The sequence below is a fragment of the Miscanthus floridulus genome, chromosome 6 (genome assembly GCF_019320115.1).
Source record: "Miscanthus floridulus cultivar M001 chromosome 6, ASM1932011v1, whole genome shotgun sequence".
Classification (NCBI taxonomy): domain Eukaryota; kingdom Viridiplantae; phylum Streptophyta; class Magnoliopsida; order Poales; family Poaceae; genus Miscanthus; species Miscanthus floridulus.
This window is the reverse complement of record NC_089585.1, coordinates 135,222,126-135,235,465: the sequence shown is the minus strand read 5'-3', so window position 1 is coordinate 135,235,465 and position 13,340 is coordinate 135,222,126. Positions and strand designations below refer to the sequence as shown.

At 53.6% G+C, this 13,340-nt stretch overlaps 1 protein-coding gene across 2 annotated transcripts; it reads right to left on the bottom strand.

The window, feature by feature from the left end:
* Positions 1 to 776: 776 nt before the first annotated feature.
* Positions 777 to 10,285, bottom strand: LOC136459745 (protein XRI1-like). Of its 2 annotated transcripts, none has more exons than XM_066459583.1 (9): positions 10,030 to 10,285; positions 9,063 to 9,118; positions 8,809 to 8,973; positions 2,239 to 2,327; positions 2,035 to 2,095; positions 1,848 to 1,950; positions 1,695 to 1,738; positions 1,525 to 1,605; positions 777 to 1,391 (listed from the first exon to the last, which is right to left on the bottom strand). In XM_066459583.1, the coding sequence occupies exons 1-9, from the start codon at positions 10,119 to 10,121 to the stop codon at positions 1,117 to 1,119; spliced, it is 966 nt and encodes a 321-aa protein (XP_066315680.1). In that variant the 5' UTR covers positions 10,122 to 10,285; the 3' UTR covers positions 777 to 1,116. The 2 variants fall into 2 exon arrangements, with proteins under 2 accessions (XP_066315680.1, XP_066315679.1); XM_066459582.1 differs by having other exon boundaries at positions 779 to 1,391; positions 1,695 to 1,741.
* Positions 10,286 to 13,340: the final 3,055 nt, after the last annotated feature.

Sequence of the window (13,340 nt, the reverse complement as noted above, 5' to 3'; positions counted from 1 at the left end):
GCACCTGTGACCTGCTGCAGTGGAACGCAGGGGCAGGCAGAAGGCACGCACCGCCAGGCGCCACCCGTATCGCCGTGCTGCAGCGACACGCACCCCAGTGTATACGGGCGCACGGCGCGACGCGTCATCACTCATCCGTGCCGCTGTCGAGCGGGCAGGTCCCGGCTCCGTGCAGCGCGCACGGACGCGCGGCATCGATGGCGCGGACCAGCACGGGGCCGACCACGGGCGCGCCGCGCGGTGTTCAGGCTCGGCCATGGCTGGCGTCCGTCGGGGACCGGCAAGGCGTCTCTGCTGCGCTTCAACTCCGGCTTCGCTCGTTTGTGTGCGTCATGTTATCCAATCCAACAGCGTCGGTCGTCTCCCGGACCGGACGGACGGACGACGGCTGTGGCGGGCGCAGATCAGTCGTCATTTCAGCAGGGATCCGGAATGTGATCTGGGCGCACTTGCGGGATCCTGACAGGTATCACAGACAGCAAGCCCAGGGACCAGGGTGCGGGCAGCAGGACAGGAAGAGGGTGGGGTTCGTGACCATGACGACGATGACGGATGCGAGGCAGGACAACAACTTCTCACCTGCTGTGCTGAGTGCTAAGTGCCTCGCTGGTCCATCATCAGTCGGGGCTCTTGCCGATGAGCAGCGACACCACAAGACGGGGGCAGCATCCGTGGGTCCAATCCTTGTTGCTCTTCTGAGATTGGACCATACTGTTTCTGCAGTTGGGCTTCAGGTTTTAGTTTTAGAACAGCTCAGGCAAACAAAACCAACCAGATAACAGAACCAAGTTGACTGTCAAGCTCACATCTCGTGGATTTATATAATCTCACCAAATCAATATTGTCCATATTAATCAAGCTACCCCAACTATTTCACCTTTCCAACAACAGAAAACAACACACAACTGCGACACCCCTACAAGCGTGAGCGAACACCCAGCTACCTAATATCTATCCCATAAACAGCAAGCACGGAAATGCTACAAGCACTCTACTTACTAAGGTCATGCATCTCTCCGGCCACAAAACCAAATGGGGACGAACCCAGAGCGCCAGAAATGCAAAGGCGAATCAACTATTAGCATAGCCACTGTGCTCGCGTCACAAATGGTTAGCTTAGCCTCTAATTCTGGTGATCGTGATGCTCCCCTTTCCACCCTCGGTGTGGATCTTGGTCTTGTGGAAAACAGGTTTCCCCATCATAGCCGAGGCTTGGAGTGAGTTGGGCTCCTCATCGCTCTTGTGCCTGATCTTGTACGGCGGCGGAGCGTGGATCTTCTTGTTTATGTCGTTCAAGGTGAGGTCGCCACTGAAGCTGCACGGCTTGATAAGCTCAAACGGGAAGGCCACAGCTGTTCTCACCTTCTTTGATCCGATAATGTTTTTGCCAGCTGTGGAACAGATGAATGCGTGTTTTTTTAGTTCAAATGACAGGATACATTACATAACCAATATATACTGTTCTTGAAAGGGAGAATAAAAACCATGATTCTTTAAGCAAACATGGACAAGAGTTGGGCACACCTTTCAGCGGTGTAGGTCTAGCTTGTGCAGGATTGTTGTTGGCTACGATAGACTGTTGACGAGGCGAAGAATTCGAATGCACTGAAAAATAGGCATAGCGTTCATCTATCAGCAACTTAGAATCTGCTATAAACGGCAAGAATGAAATCTCATGAGAGGTTTGTACCAACCAGAGATATCGACAGCATTTTCCGTGGCAGCAGCAGGGCTATTCCTACTAAGAAGGTTTAGATACCATAAGTAGTAATACTTCATCTTCAATGACAGTGAACTCAACAACTCATAAATCCAAGCGCTTATGAATATTGGAATGAAACACATACATTTCTTCTGCAGGTAAACAAGGTTCGATATCTTGTGAGCAATTAACTAGCCATTCTTCTGGCAGTTCATCAATCCCATCCGAGTTCAGCAAACAGTCAGTACCTGAATTACCACTATAATTAGGAATGGAAAAGAACGCACCCATGATAAACACCAAAAGTCTAGCGGTAACGATGGAAGGTATACCTGAAAAATCCATCTCTTGAAGACTTTCCGAAAGCCCATCTTCAGTCATAGAACATGTCATCTAATACAGACATAGAAAGGCATTATACCAATGAAGGCAGAACAACATACCACTATAAACTGACAGTTTCCGACACAACAGCACTATGCATAGTTCACTTCATTTGTAAGGATACTTCGATATATCCATTAAAGAGCAAGTACCTCAGCATTTTCTGGACAGAACTGCAGCATGCGTCTGCGTTTTGCCTGTAAAGTTTCTTTCCCTTCTTCAAAGTCCTTGACAATGATTTCTGCATTGCATTTTTACTAGTCAGAAAATGCAACCGATATTGAAGCACCTTCTTAAGTGTTTGCCGAAAAGGTCAGATGGGATAGAATTAGGAAACACCAAGTGGAATCCATTGTACTAATAATTAGGTCAACTCCTATATTAGTTGCATATTTTGGCTCAGATTAAACATATGCAAGGGGGAAATAGTAACCAGGAAAGGTACTCACTACAATTGCTATAATAAGCTTTCTATATTAGTCATTCTGCTTTCTATATGTTTGTTTATGGATTTACAGGGTACTATAACTATATGAAGTACAATGACATTAACACAATTTCAGGAAGCAGAGAGAATTAGATAACATATGTTGATGGATAAGTCTCATGTGTGGCTGGTCTTTGTGGGGCTATGATGCTCACATGGTCATGGTCCTTGTGGCTGTTTTTCTGTTTTTAGGACAGCATCTTAGACTAGAGGACAGCATCTTAGAGGACAGCATCTTAGACTAGAGGACAGCATCTTAGCTAGGACAGCATATTAGCATCTTAGACTAGCATCTTAGACTAGCATCTTGGCATATGCTTGGCTGGCTAGCAGCCTATAAATATGTAACCCCAACCCCTTGGGTTGGCATGGCATTTGTGTGAGCTTGTGTGAGAAATAGACAAGAAAATTGCCCCATCTCCTAGTGTCATCCTCTCTCGATGAGAGTAAGAATTCTCCTACTACCAAGAGTGAGAATTCAGCGACTAACAACTGGTATCAGAGCCGTATTATCCTGTAGCCTGAGCATCTCTTGCTCATCTTCTCTCCCAGCCCCACAACAGCCCCAGCTGTTGGCAGCAGCAGCTCCTCCGGCCGCTCCTGTTCACTCCTCTCCCAGCTCGTCTGAAGCAGCCCTCTCCCCACGCAGCAGCCCCCCGGTAGCGCGTCATGTCCGCAGGGCAGTCTCAGCGCTCGGTCGCCTCGAGCACGCGGCGTCGGCAGGAGGCCGAACTTGCCGCGGCAGAGGAACGCGAGCGAGCGGCGGCAGAGACCGCTGCGGCGGCGGCAAGGGCGTCGAGGCTAGCAGCGGCGGAGCTGGCAGCAGCCAGAGCGGAGGCGGAAGCAGCGGCGGCGGCGAATGCAGCGCGTGCGGCGGCGGCGGAGGTCGAGGCTCTGCGCGGCAGCATCGGCAGCTCCATTTCCGCTGACGACACCGCCGACGCGGACCTCGAGCTGCTAGAGAGGGAGGCAGCGCGAGCGCGGGCGGCGCAGTGGACAGCCGCGCACGTCCACGAGCGTGGCGGCAGCCCAGACAGGCGCGGACGCGCTGGCGGCGCTCCTGGAGGAGGCGCGCACGGCGGTGGCGCTCCTGGGGCAGCCGCGCACGCCCACGAGCGCGGCGGCAGCCCAGACAGGCGCGGACGCGCCGGTGGCGCTCCTGGAGGAGGCGCGCACGGCAACGGTGGCGGACGGGTCGATGGAGAGCGCGGCCTTCACAGGCAGCGTGGCTCTCTCTCCCCGGATCAGTACCGACGGGTCGATGGAGAGCGCGGCCTTCACAGGCAGCGTGGCTCTCTCTCCCCGGATCGGTACCGTGGTTACCACGGGCTCCAGGCTGTTGTCAGGGACGTCGGTCCCGGCGGTGGGTGGCCTACCCTCACCAAGACCAACTACGTCGAGTGGGCTGCGGTGATGAGGGTAAAGCTCCAGGTGCGGCACATGTGGGAGGCAGTCCGGTACGGCGACGTCGACTACGACCTAGATCGACGGGCGCTGGATGCTCTCATCGCTGCAGTCCCGCCCGAGATGCAGTTCTCGCTTACCAGCAAGCGGACTGCCAAGGAGGCTTGGGACGCCATCGCTGCGGCACGCATCGGCAGCGACCGCGCCCGCAAGTCCACACTGCAGGCACTTCGCAAGGAGTGGGAGAACCTGGCTTTCAAGCCAGGTGAGGACGTTGATGACTTTGCTCTCCGTCTCAACACTCTGTTGCAGAAGATGGTGCAGTTCGGCGACGACACCTACGGCGAGGAGAGAGCTGTCGAAAAGCTCTTCCGCTGCGTCCCCGAGAAGTACAAGCAGATGGCTCGCTCGATCGAGTCGCTGCTGGATCTCTCCACGATGTCGATCGAGGAGGCGATAGGTCGCCTCAAGGTCGTCGATAGTGATGAGCCACAGTCCCTCTCAGGGCCCATCACCACTGGCGGGAAGCTCCTTCTCACTCGGGAGCAGTGGCTTGCCAGCCAGGGTGACCGGAGGAAGGGGGAGCCTTCTTCCGCGACAGGCGGCCGCAAGCGTGGCAAGCCACGCAAGGCGCGCAGAGACGCCCAGGCCGGGGCGCGAGGACGTGCCGAGGGTGATGCCCGCGGAGGCGCCCAGGGCGGCGCCGCCGGCAGGCACAAGCCGGCACGAGACGACGCCTGCCGCAACTGCGGCCAGCTTGGCCATTGGGCCAAGGACTGTCGACAGCCACGACGCGGCCAGGCCCACGTCGCACAGGCGGAGGAGGAGGAGCCGGCTCTGTTCATGGCACATGCCAGCATCGAGCTACCTCCAGCGGCACCGGCCGCAGCGGCTCTCCTCCACCTTGACGAGCCAAAAGCACACGCCCTCCTCGGCGACAGCTCCGGCAACGACAAGACTGACGGGTGGTGCCTCGACACCGGCGCCACCCATCACATGACCGGTCGACGGGAGTTCTTCACCGAGCTTGACTCTAGCGTCCGAGGCTCCGTCAAGTTTGGGGATGCCTCCGGCGTGGAGATCAAGGGCGTCGGCTCCATCATCTTCACCGCCGTGTCTGGTGAGCACAGGCTGCTCACCGGAGTCTACTACATCCCCGCGTTGAGGAACTCCATCATCAGCTTGGGACAGCTGGATGAGAACGGTTCGCGCGTGGTGGTTGAGGACGGAGTCATGAGGATTTGGGATCGTCGTCGTCGCCTTCTTGCCAAGGTATCCAGAAGCGCAAATCGACTCTACGTCCTTAACGTGCAGGTGGCACAACCCCTCTGTCTCGCTGCTCGTCGGGACGACGAGGCGTGGCAGTGGCACGAGCGTTTCGGGCACCTTCACTTTGAGGCCCTGAAGCGGCTCAGTGCCACGGAGATGGTGCGAGGCCTGCCATGCCTCGACCATGTGGAGCAGCTCTGCGACGTCTGCGTGTTGACGAAGCAGAGGCGACTCCCCTTTCCCCAGCAGGCGAGCTTTCGAGCCAAGGAGAGGCTCGAGCTCGTGCACGGGGACTTGTGTGGCCCGGTGACACCGGCCACACCGGGAGGACGACGCTACTTCCTGCTGCTCGTCGACGACCTCTCCCGCTACATGTGGGTGATGGTCCTCGGCAGCAAGGGAGAGGCTGCGGACGCCATCAGACGCGCGCAGGCTTCTGCGGAGGCGGAGTGCGGCCGCAAGCTGCGCGTGCTGCGCACCGACAACGGCGGCGAATTCACGGCGGCTGAATTCGCGTCGTACTGCGCTGACGAGGGCATTCAGCGCCACTACTCCGCGCCGTACAGCCCGCAGCAGAACGACGTCGTCGAGCGGCGCAACCAGACGGTTGTGGGGATGGCTCGGGCCCTCCTCAAGCAGAGGGGGATGCCGGCTATCTTCTGGGGAGAGGCGGTGGTGACGGCCGTCTACATCCTCAACCGCTCGCCTACCAAGGCGCTCGACGGCAGGACGCCGTACGAGGCTTGGCATGGGCGCAAGCCGGCGGTCTCCCACTTGCGGGTCTTCGGCTGCCTCGCGTTCGCCAAGGAGCTTGGCCACATCAGCAAGCTCGACGACAGGAGCACTCCGGGAGTGTTCATCGGCTACGCGGAGGGCTCGAAGGCCTACCGCATCCTCGACCCGAAGATACAGCGTGTGCGCACGGCGCGCGACGTTGTGTTCGACGAAGGGCGAGGATGGGCGTGGGACAATGCGGTGGACGATGGCTCGGCTCCGACTTACGACGACTTCACTGTCGAGTACGTCCACTTCGAGGGAGCTGGGGGAGTAGGCAGCTCTTCTTCGGCGAGCGCGTCTACCCCAGTCCCCGAGCCTCCACCGACCCCGGCGCCTGCTACTCCGACAGCTCCACGCTCTCCAGCCAGGACCTCGGCTGCGATGAGTTCTTCGCCGGCTTCACCACAGCCGGCAACGCCACGCACTCCAGCACCGACAGGCACCTCTCCGGGCACGTCTACTCCAACACCAGCTCGTGTCGAGCATAGCCCGGTTGAGCTCGCTACTCCGCTCTCTCACGACGAGGAGCGCATCGACGCGTACCACGACGGCGAGCCGTTGCGGTACCGTACGATGGAGAACCTTCTCGGCGACCAGTTGGTGCCGGGACTGGTGCCTCATGACCTGGAGGACCTGGAGGCGCAGTTGCACCTTGCGTGTGACGACGGCGAGCCTCGGTCGTTCGCAGAGGCCGAGAGACACGCGGCATGGCGCGCCGCGATGCAGTTGGAGATGGATGCGGTTGAGAAGAACCGCACCTGGGAGCTTGCTGACCTTCCTCGTGGTCATCGCGCGATCACCCTTAAGTGGGTGTACAAGCTGAAGAGGGATGAAGCCGGTGCCATCGTCAAGCACAAGGCTCGCTTGGTGGCACGAGGTTTCGTGCAGCAGGAGGGGGTCGACTTCGACGACGCCTTTGCTCCCGTGGCACGGATGGAGTCCGTGCGACTCCTCCTTGCGCTAGCTGCCCAGGAGGGCTGGCGTGTTCATCACATGGACGTCAAGTCGGCGTTCCTTAACGGCGACTTGAAGGAGGAGGTCTACGTGCACCAGCCGCCGGGATTTGCGATCCCCGACAAGGAGGGCAAGGTGCTCCGCCTGCGCAAGGCCCTCTATGGCTTGCGGCAGGCACCGAGGGCGTGGAATGCCAAGCTGGATTCCACGCTAAAGGGGATGGGCTTCGAGCAAAGCCCGCACGAGGCGGCCATCTACCGACGGGGCAATGGAGGTAATGCCCTGTTGGTGGGTGTCTACGTCGACGACTTGGTGATCACCGGCACCAAGGATGCGGAGGTGGCGGCATTCAAGGAAGAGATGAAGGCCACCTTCCAGATGAGTGACCTGGGGCCTCTCTCCTTCTACCTGGGAATCGAGGTACACCAGGATGACTCTGGGATCACGCTTCGACAGACCGCCTACGCCAAGCGCGTCGTTGAGCTAGCTGGGCTCACCGACTGCAACCCAGCTCTCACTCCGATGGAGGAGAGGCTGAAGCTGAGCCGCGACAGCACGACGGAGGAGGTGGACGCTACGCAGTACCGGCGTCTTGTGGGGAGCCTTCGCTACCTCGCCCACACACGGCCGGACTTGGCATTCTCCGTCGGCTACGTTAGTCGGTTCATGCAGCGACCGACGACGGAGCACCAGCAGGCTGTGAAGAGGATCATCCGCTATGTTGCGGGGACTCTCGACCACGGCCTCTACTACCCGAGGTGCCCTGGGGCGGCACACTTCGTCGGGTACAGCGACAGCGACCACGCCGGCGACATCGACACCAGCAAGAGCACGAGCGGGATCCTCTTCTTCCTCGGCAAGTGCCTCGTTAGCTGGCAATCGATCAAGCAGCAGGTGGTGGCCCTGTCCAGCTGCGAGGCCGAGTACATAGCGGCCTCCACCGCTTCGACTCAGGCGCTCTGGCTCGCTCGACTGCTTGGTGATCTCCTCGGCAGAGACACTAGAGCGGTGGAGCTCAGGGTGGACAGCAAGTCCGCTCTGGCCCTGGCAAAGAACCCCGTGTTCCACGAACGCAGCAAGCACATCCGGGTGAGGTACCACTTCATCCGAAGCTGTTTGGAGGAAGGGAGCATCAAGGCGAGCTACATCAACACCAAGGACCAGCTTGCGGACCTGCTCACCAAGCCCCTTGGGAGGATCAAGTTCCTTGAGCTCTGCTCCAGGACCGGGATGGTTCAACTCTCCCACAAGACGACGCACAAGACTTAGGGGGAGAATGATGGATAAGTCTCATGTGTGGCTGGTCTTTGTGGGGCTATGATGCTCACATGGTCATGGTCCTTGTGGCTGTTTTTCTGTTTTTAGGACAGCATCTTAGACTAGAGGACAGCATCTTAGAGGACAGCATCTTAGACTAGAGGACAGCATCTTAGCTAGGACAGCATATTAGCATCTTAGACTAGCATCTTAGACTAGCATCTTGACATATGCTTGGCTGGCTAGCAGCCTATAAATATGTAACCCCAACCCCTTGGGTTGGCATGGCATTTGTGTGAGCTTGTGTGAGAAATAGACAAGAAAATTGCCCCATCTCCTAGTGTCATCCTCTCTCGATGAGAGTAAGAATTCTCCTACTAGCAAGAGTGAGAATTCAGCGACTAACATATGTTAGATCTAAAAGGAGGTGCTACTGGTCGTATCGTATGGGATCTTTGCAGGATATTCAGTGGAAAACCATTTGCGCAGATAAGTTGGTGTGAACTGAAATAGTTCAGAATCTACATTTAAGCTTATGACTGTAGATTTCATAACTGTGAGAGCAAGACTTTACCTCCTATATCACAGAACTGGAATTCGAAGTCTGCACAATGTTTAATTGGTGTTTGCTCATCGAACATGCTCCAACCGTCACCCACATTTGGTGTTTGCTCATCGAACATGCTCCAATCGTCACCCACATTGTTGCTTGCTTCAGCCCACAAGCTGCTACATGGAGCTGCCAAATCAGAAATACAAGGTGCTCAGGTCTTTGCGTGGATATATATATTTAGGGCAGAATGAGTGATGCAATGGCGTGGTGCAAACCAGCTAGTAAATCTTTCTGCAGATCATACTCCTGACTCCGCCATTCCCACAACTCACTGTAAGAAGTTCGACAAGGACAAGCTCAATCAGAAGTTATTACTCTTGCAAGAAACTTGAGAAGTTTAGATCAAGGAGCGAAAATGTGCGGTATAAAAGTCTGTCCAGCTAATGTAGCAGAAAGAGTAAAAATCTTAACAGTGAATTATACTAAACTGAAAGGTAAGCTTGGAGGAGTGTGTGTGTGTGTGTGTGTGTGTGTGTGTGGGGGGGGGGGGGGGGGGGGGGGGGGGGGGGCGGGGGGGGGGGGGGGGGGGGGGCGGGGGGGTTGTGGAATGCCAGAATGTTCAGAGTCCAGTAAATATCAGACAGCATACTAGCGGAGGTCAAAAACTTGTGATAGCAATCTAACAATGCAAAGGGATATAACAAGGAAAACAAAATTCCCTTTGATTGGTAAGCAAATGCATCGACACTACAGCACCAAATTTGTCACGAACTTCATGAGAGCAGCTAACAGGCAGCTAGGGTTTATATAACCGGAAAAGCCCAAGACAACTCAATCGCTACAAACTGATTATGGACGCAGCACGCCGAAAAGGAGCAAAAGCCACAGCAAAGCTTCGTACAAAAGAAGGGAGAACACGATCCTTTGCCCCCAGAATTAGTAGTCCTTGCATCCTGCTCCCTTAACATCATCATAGGGCCGCATAAAGAGCACACCCACCAAAAGGGGGCGCAGCTGGTGGTAGCAACTTCGGCTCTAGTACTTACTACCATACCCACCACCCTACCCGCACCAAGAGGAGCAACAAAATTGGGGATCGAAGGGGACGACAGGGACGGAGCCGAAGCGAGAAAACAGAAACCGTGACAGTAATTTCGTCCCCGGCCGCGGCCACCAAGGCGCCGCCTTTCTCCGCGGCGTGCGACCCAGAACCACGCGCGGTGTTCAGTGTGCGCAACTCACCCCTGATCACCAATGGCGAGGTCGTAATCCGTCCCCGCGCCCGCGGCGAGGGCCGTGGATTGGATCCGGGGGCTCCCGCGGCTACCGTCCATCGCGCGGGCGACAACGACGACGGGGTGGTTGGTTCTCCGCGCCGGACTGGGGGAGGGGGCGCGGGGGGCAGGTGGAGAGGAGGACTGGACTGGAGGTGGCGCTGCTGGAAGAAGTGGGGGGCGCGGGGTGTTGGGCAGCAGGCAGGCGGTTTCAGCCCTCTCCCTCTGCGGCTGCCCGTCCCTTTCGCTGTCTAGACAAAACCACGATGCTTTTATCCTTGACTCACTCTCTCTCTCTCTCTCGAATGTGACAGCACAGTCTGCAGAGCGGCACGGAACCCCGCGAAAACAAAAAAACGAAAGGAGCAAGCCACGGATTATCTTATGACTAAGAGGTGTTTGGTTCCATGGACTAAATTTTAGTCTATGTCACATCGGACGTTCGGATGCTATTTAGGAAAACTAAATATGAGTTAATTATAAAACTAATTACATAGATGAAGACTAATTTACGAGACGAATTTATTAAGCCTAATTAATCCACCATTAGCATATATTTACTGTAGCACCACATTGTCAAATCATGGACTAATTAGGCTTAAAAAATTCGTCTCGCAAATTAGCCACAATCTGTGCAATTAGTTATTTTTTATCTATATTTAATACTTCATACATATATCAAACATTCGATGAGACAGGGATTAAAATTTTCCTATAGTAACCAAACATGGCCTAATTCGTCCCGGTCCATACCCTCCACGCGATTATCCAGCCAAGATTTAGTTAATAACTAATCTAGAGTGGTTACCGGACCATTTCGCAGGAACGGCCCTCGCTAGGCCGTGAAAATTGCCGGGGAAGCCATTGACTGGGCCTGGAAAGCTTGCCCCGGAAGGAAGGCCGGCGCCCCGGCCCGAGTAATCCAAGAGGATTTTCCAAACCCAGAGGAAAATAATAAAGATAGTATTATGATATGTGATGAATAAACAGAATTTATTTGCCCCGGCGGAGAACGGAGATGGCATGAGCTACAGTAAATACGCGCGGGGGGCATGGCGTAGGTAGATCGTGGCCATTAACTGCAGACCCTGAGCGTTCATGTGATCCGGAGCATTCAAGACGAATACGGCCGAGTCTCTCACTCCGTCCGTTGCTACGGTACGGTACGGAGGACCAGCGAGCCCGACACTGGGAGGTGAGCCCTGTGGATCCATCTATTCCATGGCCCCCACATGTCGGGAGCTTCTTATCCCGTTCTGTTCGCTGGTTGGTTTCTGGGCTGGTTTGGACTGGCCGGTGCTGATTTGTTATGAGAGAAAAATACTATTGGCTGACTAGTTTGGGCTGGCTGAAACCAACAAGCGAACAGACTGATAGGCAGAAGCTGAAATTCAGCAGAAACCAAAGGCCTATTCTGGCACATGGGGCCGTTACAACGTGGATGGATGGAACAGTAAAATTCCAAGAATGTCAGGCGCCTCTGATTCGTCGGCTTGGATTAGTTTAATTAATTAACAAAGTAGAGCACTGATCTACTTGCGCAGGTCGGTCAAAATACTGCTAAAAAGATGCAGGCGTATGCGCGAGGCTGGGCTGGATTTGCATCTTGACATGATATCGGTTGTTGGGTGTTTTGATTGTTCTGCTAAAGTTTACCTGGTTAATTTTAGTTTATTTAGTCATTTTTTTATCTAAATACTATGATTAAATGGTATTAAATTGGCATTTAGCCAATTAGTTACTAGGGATTGCTAAATGGGACTAAAGTCGATGTTTGCCTTATATTTTAGTCACTTTAGATGTAAACACCCTGATTAAAAAGAACTAAAAAAACTCTTTTAATCTACCGGCTAAAATTTAGTAACTGGTTTGCTGTCTAAATTTTAGGAGCTTCAGTGTAAACTGATGGAGCTATGGGAGTGAACGGATCACATCACAGATCTGTTTACCGGTGAGTTTACCGACGGGACCATGCTCTCGTGAACCGTGTGGCTAACTTTAATTTCGCGCTACTGCACATGTCGGATCAGATCGCCGGAAATACTGTACTGTGCGACGCGTATGCAGAAGATCGGGCTCTCCTGTAGTCAGCGGCGGATCCAGGAAATATTTTAGGCGGGACTGAACAACACTGCTGCTCGATCTTAAGTCTCAGCCCCCCTATACTATAGAACTTTATCTAAAAATTCATAGGAGCTCTACAGTAATTTGCACTGATTCGGTTTTGGTAGGGGATCCGCCCCTGCCTATAGTTGCACGAGGCGCGTTTGTGACTTGAGGCTGCCTATATACATGTATGTACAGATAGGCGCTGATAAGCTCCCTTCCAAGCAGCTGATCATTGCATGGTTGTCAAGTTTTTTTTAAAAAAAAATCTTACGGCAAAGCTTTATTCATTTCACAAAATAGTTACATCATTTACAAGCAATGCCGAACTGAGGCAGGGGTTCATCTATCAAAAAAAGAGTTTTTGCCTACCAAAGCTTGCATAGCTAGCTCATGAGTTTTTCCCTGATACAATGGTCATGTTCGCTTCTCTTATAATCTGTCTTGTTCGGTTTGTTTTTTCAGTTAAAACAATATTTTTCTCTCGCAACAAATCAATCGGAACAGTATTTCGATTTGTTTTTTCAGCGAAACGAACGAGGTGAAAGGTCCTAATATGGCTAGAGCGGGTGAATAGCCTATTTAAAAATCTACAAATCAACTAGAACAATTTAATTAGTATAACAAATAGCGTAATGCAAACTTGATCTAGCTCTACAAGGGTTATAAGCCACCTATCAATAATTCTAGTTGCAAAAGTTACTTAGGCACACAAATTTGCTATGTAACTACTCACTAAGAGCTCTCAAACTTGCTACTCTAAAGAGCTCAACTAGATGAATATAAATAATAAAGCAAACTCTCAATTCTAATTACACTAAAGAGCTTGTATCAACTAGTTTGCAAAAATGTAAATGAGTAGGGTGATTATACCGTCATGTAGGGGATGAACCAATCATAAGATGAATATATATAGCCAATCACCGGGAGAATGCCAAAGACAAGAGACAATCGATTTTCTCCCGAGGTTCACGTGCTTACCGACACGCTACGTCCCCGTTGTGTCGACCAACACTTGGTGGTTCGGCGGCTAAGAGGTGTTTCACAAACCTCGTCCACACGATAGGACACCGCAAGAACCGACCCACAAGTAAGGTAACTCAATGACATGAGCAATTTATTAGAGTTACCTTTCGGCGCTCCGCCAGGGAAGGTACAACTCCCCTCACAATC

Excerpts from the sequence above, each read along its gene's own strand:
- LOC136459745 (XM_066459582.1), bottom strand. The coding sequence starts at position 10,121 with ATGGACGGTAGCCGCGGGAGCCCCCGGATCCAATCCACGGCCCTCGCC. Across the intron at positions 8,974-9,062 it reads GCAGAAAGATTTACTAGCTG|CTCCATGTAGCAGCTTGTGG; the intron begins GTTTGCACCACG and ends CTGATTTGGCAG. Across the intron at positions 1,392-1,524 it reads TAGACCTACACCGCTGAAAG|CTGGCAAAAACATTATCGGA; the intron begins GTGTGCCCAACT and ends TCTGTTCCACAG.